The 11,617-nt window shown below is 35.6% G+C and overlaps 1 protein-coding gene across 1 annotated transcript; it reads left to right on the top strand.

Moving 5' to 3' along the window:
• Positions 1–6,886: 6,886 nt before the first annotated feature.
• Positions 6,887–11,617, top strand: gata1a (GATA binding protein 1a). Its single transcript, XM_016267641.1, has 6 exons — positions 6,887–7,010; positions 8,572–8,779; positions 9,378–9,869; positions 9,947–10,092; positions 10,888–11,013; positions 11,099–11,617. The coding sequence occupies exons 2-6, from the start codon at positions 8,572–8,574 to the stop codon at positions 11,378–11,380; spliced, it is 1,254 nt and encodes a 417-aa protein (XP_016123127.1). The 5' UTR covers positions 6,887–7,010; the 3' UTR covers positions 11,381–11,617.

Raw genomic sequence — 11,617 nt, 5'->3', positions numbered from 1 at the left:
GAACGTTTTTCAGCATTTATGTAGGTTAATATATATTATAGTTTATATTTGGTATAGTTGATTATGGCTTGAAATAAAAATGCAGTAAAATGCATTAGAAAATGCGGAAATTAACACTAATTAAGAGGATTACGCGCGTTCTGAATTAGGCTACTAAATTCCGATTGGTCAATAGCGCCATTCAGTTGTTAGATAGGCTAATCTCTGTCGTCCATGTTCAGCATATGAATGGAATCGATGAAATGGCACGGTTTTTTTAAAGTAAATTGTTGATTTTTTAAATTAAACTTTCAAAATTACAATATTCAGCAAGTGAAATATTTTACAATTGTGCAAGTTCAAATACAAACCCGATTCCAAAAAAGTTGGGACACTGTACAAATTGTGAATAAAAACCGAATGCAATGTGGAAGTTTCAAATTTCAATAATTTTATTCAGAACACAACATAGATGACATATCAAATATTTAAACTGAGAAAATTTATAATTTTAAGGGAAAAAGTTGATTTTAAATTTCATGGCATCAACACACAGCTATAAAAATAAATTGAAACTACAAAGTGTGAATTTAAAATTAAAGGGCATTAGGCAAAACTCATTTAACAGAGGTACAGTTCGTGCTTTTGATTTTTTTTAAACTTTACAGGTTTAGTATGAACTTTAAAGGCTGTTTGAAAATGAGCAAAATTAGGTTTTAAATTAGGCTACTCCATTTGGTCTGATGAATATAAAATTTTAAATGGCACTGTTTTTAATGTCTCTTGTTTGTTTCATATCGATTTTGGTGAAAATTACCTCAGATGACTTAAACATAGGCTACTGTAAGTTATTGCAGTGATCGTCTTTTTTTAGTAAGCACTTTATTTTTATAAATTTTTTTAGGTCCTATTTTAATTTAACATTTTTATGATTCAGTTATTAGCTTCAATAAACTCACAAACCCCCTGCAGTTCCTTCAGGAACCCCAGTTTGGAAAACCTTGACTTCATGTAATTTTTAATGCACTTCATGTTGTTAATAACAAAGAATGGAATATATTTTCTTACTCTTTGTTTTTTTATATCAATATGGTACAATATTATCCTATTTAAATAAATGTTATAAATGAGTTAGGTCAAAAGTAATCTAAAAGTAGTATGATTAGCCTATTACCTAAAATGTGTAATGCACTGGATTAGGCCTATACATTAGGCTACTAACTACAAATTTTGTCATATAATTTGGAATCAGTAATGGACTACAATTTGAAAGTAATCTACCCAGCTCTTATCATACATTTAATAGCCTAATAATTCAGCATCATATTATATCAAAGTACAGTGGTGTAGACATGTGATACCATACCATGGTACCAGTACAGTACTGTTTTGTAAGGATAGCTTTTAAAGGGGTCATATGATGTTGCTAAAAAGAACATTATTTGGTGTAATGAAATGTGTTTGTGATTTAAGGTTAAAAAAACACATTATTTTCCACATACTGTACATTATTGTTTCTCCTCTATGCCCTGCCTTTCTGAAACGCATCGATTTTTACAAAGCTCATCGGTCTAAAAAGTGAGGTGTGCTCTGATTGGCCAGCTATCCAGTGCGTTGTGATTGACCGAATACCTCAAGCGTGTGACGGAAATGTTACGCCCCTCACTATATTGTGATGCCGTGTCCCGGCCAAGAGCGAAGAGACAAAAACATTCAAACCCATTATAAACCCATTATAAAATATAAATTATTGCATCCAGTGGGGACATAATAATGACTTATACTGTCTTATTTACGCGTTGCAATGCATCGCGCCACGTAAACATAAAACCATGTCTGCATTTGTGATCGGAGAAATGATCAACTACAAACGCTACTCTACACTGCTCAAAACTCGCGTTTTAATCGTCAGTGGCAAATTTTTTAAATATAAAAAACGTACTTACACTCTGTGGGTTACACTCTAGAGTGAGCGGAAACCGGCTTGAGTGAGCGGAGGCGGGATTGCAGCAACTACATGTGACTACCCCGGGCTGTACTCCGCTTTGTCCACGGTGAAAGCCGATCTGGCGATCCACAGCGCGAAGTTGATGTATTTCATTAGCGACCAGCATGGATCAGCTTCAGGCATAACGAAGTAGATATCGTCCTCTTTTGGAAGACCAAACAAAGTAGTTTCACTTTCACAATGAAACACACAGCGCCTTCACGACATGGCGGCAGCAACAATACTACAGCGAGAATAAAAGTTACGCCTTCTTTCTTTGCGTGAACATTTGGGCGGTGTTATGCAAATCTTCCCAGATCTAAAACGCTGTTTTAGGTAGGCGTGGCTGACTCTTAACTTTTATAAAGAATATCTCTTTGGATTTGAGACTTTAGTCTTTGCAACTTTACAGATCTTCTTTATGCACCAAGAGCTTGTAACACTCCAAAGAGAAAGGAAAACTTGAAATAGCATCATATGACCCCTTTAATCATTCATTTGGCTTTCAAAGTATAAAATATAGAGGCAAACACTTGGGCACCTCATATGGGAGGTGTCTTGTTCTGTGTCAGTTAAGGGTGTGGATGCCAAAACTGTTAAGTTGTAACAGTGAATACTGAGGCCAGTTCTCCTCAGCTGAAACGTGGTTTTGACTAACTTACCTCACAAAAACACAAAACACATACAAACTTAGCTGGTTTGAGTCACACTATTACTTATGGGATGTGGCTTTGCGGTCAGGTACACATCCTCTTCTTTGAAAGTTTAGAATTTCACCTCTGTCTTATGTGACATTCATCACTCTCTCTATGAATTATATTCAAGTGATACACACACACACACACACACACACACATATATATACAGTATCTATCTATCTATCTATCTATCTATCTATCTATCTATCATAACATTAAGATACTTTCACATTTTGTTGTACAACATAAATTACACACAGTCACTCAAATGTGAAGACAGTTGTCAAATGTCAAATTGATGAGATCAAAATGAGACAATTGTGGTTTAAAAAAGTCTAAGGTCACCAAGTTTTGTTTGTTTGTTTTTTTAAGAAATTCATAATTTAATTTAGCAAGGATGAAAAAGTGCTAGTAAAGACATTTATAAGGTTACAAAAGATTTCTATTTGAAATAAAATGCTGTTCTTTTGAACATTCTATTTATCACAGAATCCTGAAAAAACTATCACAGTTTCCACAGAAACTGTTTCTGTACAACATTGATAATAGCAAGAAATGTCTCTTGAGCACTAAATCAGCATATTAGAATGATTTCTGAAGGATCATGTGATACTAAAGACTACTAGAGTAATGATGCTGAAAATTCAGCTTTGCCATCACAGGAATAATAAATTAAAATTTTAAATATATTAAAACAGAACACATATATTTCAAATTGTAATAATATTTAACAATATGCTGTTTTACAGTATTTTGATCAAATAAATGAAGCATTGGTATAAGCATAAGAATCTAAACATAAAAAATCCTACCGACCTCAAACTTTTAAACATTGTTAGCAATTTACTGCAACTACCACAAGGATGTGAGTTTACGTATACTTGAAGAATCGGACAGCACTGTAATTTCCTTCTTGTTGTTCATGAAAACCACTTTTCTAAAAACAAATGAGAAATTCCCCATGAGGATGGTAAATAGCTTTCTGCGTTAGCCTACAAATTGACGTCATGAATTAACAGCTTTATTCGTTATGTTGTGGATGAAGTATAGGTAGTGGTGTGAGGAGGGACAGACTGGAAATTTTGTCCTCTTACAGTCTGCAACCCATAGACAAGAAGCATTCTGTGTTCTCTCACTCGTACTTATCTTTGGGATAAGACTTTTGGCTAGAAATGATTTTAGAGTCTTGAGGATGAGATATGTCATTACTTGGGAATAAAGCTACTTGTTGGCAATAACACTTACATATGTGACCTGAAACAAATTCATTCTAACTTTGGATATAAATAAAATAAGAAGTCGAGGCAGAGGGAGAGAGAGGCGGTCCTTTGAGCTGTACCTCATGACATGGAGTTGCTCAGCTGGCTGTGTGAGGCAGAGATAAGGGCCTGCTTTCATGGAGGTTTCTTTCCTTGGAACTGGATGGCTGCCCCAAAAACCTACAGCTACCCCCAACTTCTTGGCCTTTCTGCCCCGGCCCCCACACCACCCTGACCAGTAACAGTTCCCACAGAGTCTTGTGTCACTCACCAACTGAAACATCTTTATGGATCCACATGGGCATTGTGTATTTTGCACCTGGATCTGAGGACTTCCTGGTTTCAGGAATGGATATCATTGTGCTAATTACCCCTAAACAAAACCTTGGATTGCAAACACATGGCACAAGAGTGTGTTGCATGCACATCATTTTACCAAGTTATTTTATTTGAGAGACCAATTTAATGCAATATTTTTAGACCTATATTATGGGGTCAGTTTTTTAGTTAGCAAGGTCACATTAAATGTATCAAAAGTGACACTAACGACATTCATAATGTTATAAAAGTTTTTATTTAAAATTAATGTTGTTCTTTTTTTCGATTTTCAAAGAATCCTGAAAAACAGTTTCCACACAAATATTAAGCAGCAGAAATGTTTTCAACATCGATGATAATAAGAAATGTTTCTTGAGCACCACATTAGTATCTCAGAATGATTTTTGAAGGATCATGTGACACTGGCGACTGAAGTAATGACAATTCAGCTTCATATCACAAGAATAAATTACATTTTTAAATATATTCAAATAGAAAACAGTTAATTTTAATAATAAGAGACTTCTTTCAAAAAATGTACCCTAAACTTTTAGTAGTGTGTAGATATGCATACAGTCAGAAATGGTTTTGAGTCTTTCATATTCAAATTAATTTTTTATCTATACATCATTTAAAAAAATGCATGTATGCATGTATATGAGAAACATATTCACTGATTTGAGCTCAGGTAGTCTATATTAATTAGCTTCATATTCAAATACTAGACATCTAAAGTCCTCATTTAGATAGCCAAGTAAATATGTGTGTGTGTGTGTGTGTGTGTTTGTGTTTGTGTTTGTGTGTGTGTGTGTGTGTGTGTGTGTGTGTGTGTGTGTGTGTGTGTGTGTGTGTGTGTGTGTGTGTAAAAGAGAAAGTTGTCTGACTACCATTGTAGGGTGTCACTGTTCCTGTGAGTTTGTTCATGTAGTGTTGTCATGGCTGGTCGATTCCCCAGCCTCCGACTCCAATCTTGATAACCTCTTATCACAGTTCAGCAGCCAGCACACACACAGCCACCAGCCACATCCCTCAACACTGCCTCTCTCTCTTTATAGATTTCTTTCTGTTTGGCAGTCTAGTTTTTGTGAGAAGATCCAAACTTTGTCAAAAGTTAATAAAACATTTTTTTTATAGAACAATAGACAATGCCTTGTCACCACAAATACTGTAACTTTACAACATGTTCAGGACAGAAATTAAGTCCTGTTGTATTTATTGGCTTGTTTTTAAAATGAGAGTTAACTTAGTAATCATTTACCGTCGTATCTTTTTTTAACTGAATGTCCAAGCTATACTGTTTTCCATACAGTGAAAGTGAATGCTGACAATGGATGTTTTAAAACAAAATTGGATGAATAATGATTTAGAATTTGAACTTTTTCTCATACAAAATGTGTCATATGGACTATACTTCTGTGGTGTTTTATGTTATTCTTATTTGCTTTTTGCTGCGTGACAGCCCTATAGTCACCATCCACTTTCATTAAATGTTAAACAGCTCCCTTTGTGTTCCACTGAAGAAAAACAAGTCATACAGTTTGGAATGACATGAGGGTGAGTAAATCAAATTTTGCTTTAAAACTGTCCTAATGTAACAATGTATTGGCACACATGATGAAGCTAAAATAGGGCCCTATGTAAATCAATAAACTGGTCCTTGTTGAAGGATTTGCTTCTCCGGGTCTCTTCCCAGTTTCCCTGAAAATTATAAATGCACAATGGTGGAGGGAAGTTGAAAGTGTTTTGACTGTCAAATGACAGTGACAGTCTAAGTCCAGGCCATGCTGTGTCCGTATCTCTGACCATGAATGCAGCATTTGAGTTTATTTGCATTACTGTTCTTTGCTGAGCTGCACCAGGGAAAAGTGCTTTTGCATTTTCATTTGCTTTGTTCAGTCACTGTTTCCATTTGGAACAGTCTTTGTTACTTCTTTGTGCTGTTTTAATTCCTATATTAATTGTGTGAGTGCTATAGAAAACGTACATGTTCTGTGAATTTTTCACAACAGTGCTTGAATCATATGAACGATAAGTTTATGGTTGCTGTAAACTTGGGTTTCTCATATGCTCTGTGGGATTTTCTCAGACAATGAACTGTTAGATTAGCCTCTTTATCTGTATTTATACACCAGGTAATGTTATATAACCTCTGGTTTGTAGTGTGGAACAGTATAAGGATTTCTGGTGCACTCTAAAAAATGCTGGGTTAAATACAACCCAGCACTGGGTAAAATATGGACAAACCCAGCGATTGGGTTGTTTTCAACCAACAGTTAGGTTAAATGTGTAACCCAACCTTCTGGGTAGTAGCCCAATCACAATTCATATTGGTGTAAATCTTATAACAGCCGTCTTGTTAAAATCTTATAGACGTTTTTGTGAACCAAAAAGCTCAATAACTTATTGAAAGTTGATTGTGATATCTGAATAGGAAATCATCAAAATCATGTTTTCGACCATCATACACAATCATAATGGCCAACCACCTTCGTTAAACTGATCTATACTTAGTTGCTGTGTCAGCCAGAGATCTGCCATATATTCAAAATTGGCCGTATGGTAGGAGTGTCCAAAAAAGTACCCCAACCCCAACCCCACCCATTGGTGCCCTACAATTTCAAATGAAGTTACTAGTTCCCAAAGACTGAAGGAGATAAGCAAGCGAGCAGAGGACCAGTACACTCTCATTCACCAGCCGCCCTCCATGATCTGTGCAGCAGTGTGAATCTATTCAGCTGATAAACACGATACTCAGTACATCACTTGTAGGTAAGTTCTTCCATACAGTGCCAGTAAAAGTGTCTCACAACACATTATCTGGCTTTATACGCACAACATTATTTTCTGTGTTTAGATATAGAAGAGAGTAGGCTATATAGTTTTTACATTAAATTGATACATCTTTAATATTTGCCAAATATTTTATATACTTGGTTCTTAATACGTAGGATATTTTGTTATAGTCTAGATCTTAGTGTCCAGACAACCAATTTAATCGGTTAATTCACATATAAGCCAATAAATAAATATTGCTGTTTGCAATACATTTTTATTAACTTACATAAATACAAATGTGCAATTGTTATTTGCTATTAAAACCAGCACATTTTAAAATAATGTTAGATGAGCAAATTACGGTTTGTTGTATTTAAGAGACAATAATTTAATAAAAAGAAAACGAAAGAAGATGTTACTCATTAATGTCAAGTGAAAACGTTCCAATTTCAAAATGCATTGTAATTGTTATTAAAAAAAATTATATATATATATATATAAAAATAATTAATAATAATGTGTACTGTCTGTTTTATAACTCACTTGCATTAACATACAAAGAAATATGATAAATACTACAGTACTCTTATTTAATATACAAAAATTTTAACATTTTTAATAGGTTTAATATTATATGAATATATTTCTAAATTAGCCTATAACTACTTGTAAAGCAAGAGCATTTTTCTCAGACCTACATGTAACTGTCAGTGCCTTCACTGGTAAAATGGGCCATTTGTGCTTTGATTCACAATTCGTTCATTTTTTGTTAAAAAATGTGTGTGATGATTATAGACTGATAATGCACGATAAGCCACAGTTATCAGGAGAATATGATGCTATTCATAATCACTCAACTAGATAGATTGTTTTTCTGTTCAACACGCGATAACATGATTGACTGAGGGAAATGACAAGAAAATATGTTCGAACGTTGTCACTTCTGCGGTTAACTTTCTTTAAAGCTACAAAAAATTTTATATATTTATATATTTTTAAATGTCATAAAAAATAAGATGCTAGACTGAACATAAATGTAAAAGATTTTGCAGGACAAACGTATAATCAATACTGATCTTGCTCGACAGTTATTCTGTTTTTCAAAGTCAATACTATGGTCTTTCTGTTAATCTTTTAATAGTCAATTCCCCTAAGGGAGTAAACATTGTTGTGAGCTAATGCTAACTGTTATGAATGCCTTTGAGAAATTCAGACATGCTGATGTATTTTTAGTGCTGACAGTCAAATGAGGACCTTTTAAAGGGAAGTGTGTCTAGATACCTTATTAAAGTATTGTACTGACCAAGGGGGTTTACAATACCTATTAAGCTATCTGTTAGCATTCCCATTCATCTTGATGGCAGTTGCTCAGCTGTAAGGATTGAGAAAAATGTTTGTATAGAATTTTTAATTCATTCATTTATAATATTGTCTGTCAACATTAATTATGCAATCATCATTTTAAAAAATTGCTCAATTATCAAATTTTAAAATGAATTAATAATTCTTCCTATACTGGTAAGCAAGTCTGAACATTATTTTTTCCACATGAAAGATGGAGAACTCATCCGAGCAGTCTCGTTGGGTGTCCCCCAGCCTGATCAGTCCAGACCAATTGGCAAACTACACCACTGAGCCTGGTTTGCTGCCACCCAGTGAAGATGATGAGCCTTTCTATTCCAGCTCTGAGACTGACTTACTGCCATCATATTATTCCACTAGCGGACAGAGCCGAGCCTCGTCGTCTTACAGACACAGTCCAGGTGAGATTCTCACTGCTGCATTTAAAGGATTGTGAGATGTGCAGTTTCTGCCTCACTACCATTACAATCAAATGGTATTGTAAATATAATAAAAGATCAGGAGGTGTTGTGCGAAGACACGCCACCATTCACTCCCAAAAAATATAGGTTCCCAAAAGGGGTGTTTGCAGCAATGCCATAAAAGAGCCATTTTAGTTTCCCCAAACAACCTTTCGATGAACAGCTGAACAATTTTAATCTATAGAACATGAAAAGGCTCTATGGAAATTGAAGGTTCTTTATGGAACCATAGATGCCAATAAATAACCTTTATTTATAAAAATGTAAAGGGTAGTTCAACTTAAAATTGAAAGTCTGTCATCATTTACTCACTCTGATTTTGTTTCATATTTGTAGGACCTTATGTGCAACACAATGTCTTTTGTTGTTTTTTTTGTCCATACATTGAAAGCCAATGGGGTCCAGTGTTGTTACATTGTCACCTCATGGACAAAAACTTTGAAAAACATCTTTCAAAACTATTACTGTTTAATATAAGAGTCAATATTGTGCTCTATTTGAGTCAAAATGTGTTAATGTTTTAATTCCATTGAAATAGTTCGCCAAGTCTACTCCTCTCCATCAATTCCGGGAAACATCCAGTGGCTGGACAACTCTGCAGGTCACTCTCTAAACTCTTCCTACAACCCCACATCCACTGTCTGGGCAAGCAGCCCATTCACAAAGACGCCTCTCCACCCTCACACTTCCACATCCATCTACCCGAACAGCACTACCCCATCTTTCACCTCCCCCAAAGAGGGTTTCCCTTCCCCGAGTCATGATGGAAAGGAAAGTCCCAGGCTCCAGGAAGTCCTGAAAGCCGAGCGCCTGAGTCCCATGGGTGGAGGTGTAAGCAGCTTTCTTAATCTGAGTTCAGCCTCTGGAGGTGTGTACAGTCCTTCTTCACACATGCTGGGTCCATACGGGTCGTACATGACCACGTCACAGGACTATAGTTCAGCGGCACTCTATTCTACTGCGGGACCCTGGATGAGCCCTTCATCATTCTCACCCAAACTTCTCAACAAGATGAGACTTTCGCCACCGGGTATGTAAAAGTCCTCTGGAATTGATTGAAGAAAGTTAAAATCATGCATGATTCAGCATTACTTTTGAATTTGACAGAGGCACGTGAATGCGTAAATTGTGGTGCCACTGCCACCCCTCTGTGGCGTCGAGATGGGACGGGCCACTACCTCTGTAATGCTTGCGGACTGTACCATAAGATGAACGGCCAGAACAGACCCCTCATCAGACCAAAAAAGAGGCTGGTACGTAAAAAAAAAAAAAAAAAAAAAATGTTGGTGATAGTTTGTGATTATATCATGTCGAGTTAAAATTATTTATATAGAATTTTCACAGTACACATTTTTTTTCAAATAAAATCATTAAGTTAAGGTTTATAATATTTAATATCTTCATGTCTTATAGTTGCATTTAGCAGATTACAGCTGGGCGATAAGATAATTAGAGCTTGATATAAGCAATCAAGCAGCTGAGATTTGCTATATAGTATATATAGCTTTATGGGAATATCCGGTATGCAGCTTTATATCAAGAGTTGGACAATAATATAGTTTAATTTGGCAAAAAAAAATCAGGTTGTTGATATTTGCTATATAGTATAAATCACTTTACCTGAGTTTACTGTATGTATGCGAAAAGTCAAATATAACAAATAGTACATCAAATTTATATACAGAACTGTTTGATAAAACATTTCTGCCACATTATAAAAAAAATATATCCAGGATTTGCTATATACTACATATTGCTGTGTTTAAGTGTACTGTATGTACACAGTAAAGTAGCATATACTATACAGCCAGCTTTTTATATATATATTACTGGGTGATAATATCATTCACATATTTTTAACGATGTAAAAATCACATAGCCGAGATTTGCTATATAGTATTTGCTGCTTTGAGTGTACTGTATGTATCAGAGTAAGGATGGATATTGTGTAGTTGTGTAATTCACTATTGATTCTTAATTAATTTGAGTTATTAATTCATTATCTGGTGGTTATACATTTTAGTGTCAATACACTTTGCTTCTGTCAGATTGTCAGCAAACGTGCTGGAACTCAGTGCGCCAACTGCCACACAAGCACTACGACACTATGGAGACGCAATGCTAGCGGCGAGCCTGTGTGCAACGCCTGTGGCCTCTATTTTAAACTCCACAACGTGAGTGCACTCATTCATACTACATTCATCAGAGGAAAAAACGAGGAACTGCCAAACCTAAAATCTCTTCTTTGTCTTTTTGCAGGTCAACAGGCCTTTAACTATGAAGAAGGATGGGATACAGACACGGAATCGCAAGGTGTCTAACAGAAACAAGAAGGGCAAAAAGAGTGCAGCTTCAGAGGTTTACCCCGACATGTCTCACATCGCACCTCCTGATGAGCATGTAGGACCTTACTGTCTGAACCCAGGACCCCTCCTGTCCTACAGTCACACCTCTCACCTATTGCCCCCTTCCACTTTTTCCTCTCCAAATTTGCCCTACACCCACTACCCAAACTCTGGCATGGTGCCCACATTACTGTGAAGGAAACATCTATTGGACCATAACGAGACATTACATTTACCTATAGTAAACACACTTCTTGCATAAATGCATGCATCACATTTTTAAGTAAAGAGAAAATACATTAAAGCTGCTCCATAACAGTCGCAGTCTACCAGCTTGTCAGTGATTTTGAACCCGTCATGTAGTTTGAATAGTGGAACAGTAAAACTGAAACTGTCAGCTGTATTAGAATGACAAATGTAAATATGATTGTAT

Source organism: Sinocyclocheilus grahami, unplaced genomic scaffold (genome assembly GCF_001515645.1).
Source record: "Sinocyclocheilus grahami isolate Dianchi unplaced genomic scaffold, SAMN03320097.WGS_v1.1 scaffold3.1, whole genome shotgun sequence".
NCBI classification, from domain to species: Eukaryota; Metazoa; Chordata; class Actinopteri; order Cypriniformes; family Cyprinidae; genus Sinocyclocheilus; species Sinocyclocheilus grahami.
Note: the sequence above shows the minus strand (reverse complement) of the source record. Positions and strands in the feature narration are given on the sequence as shown.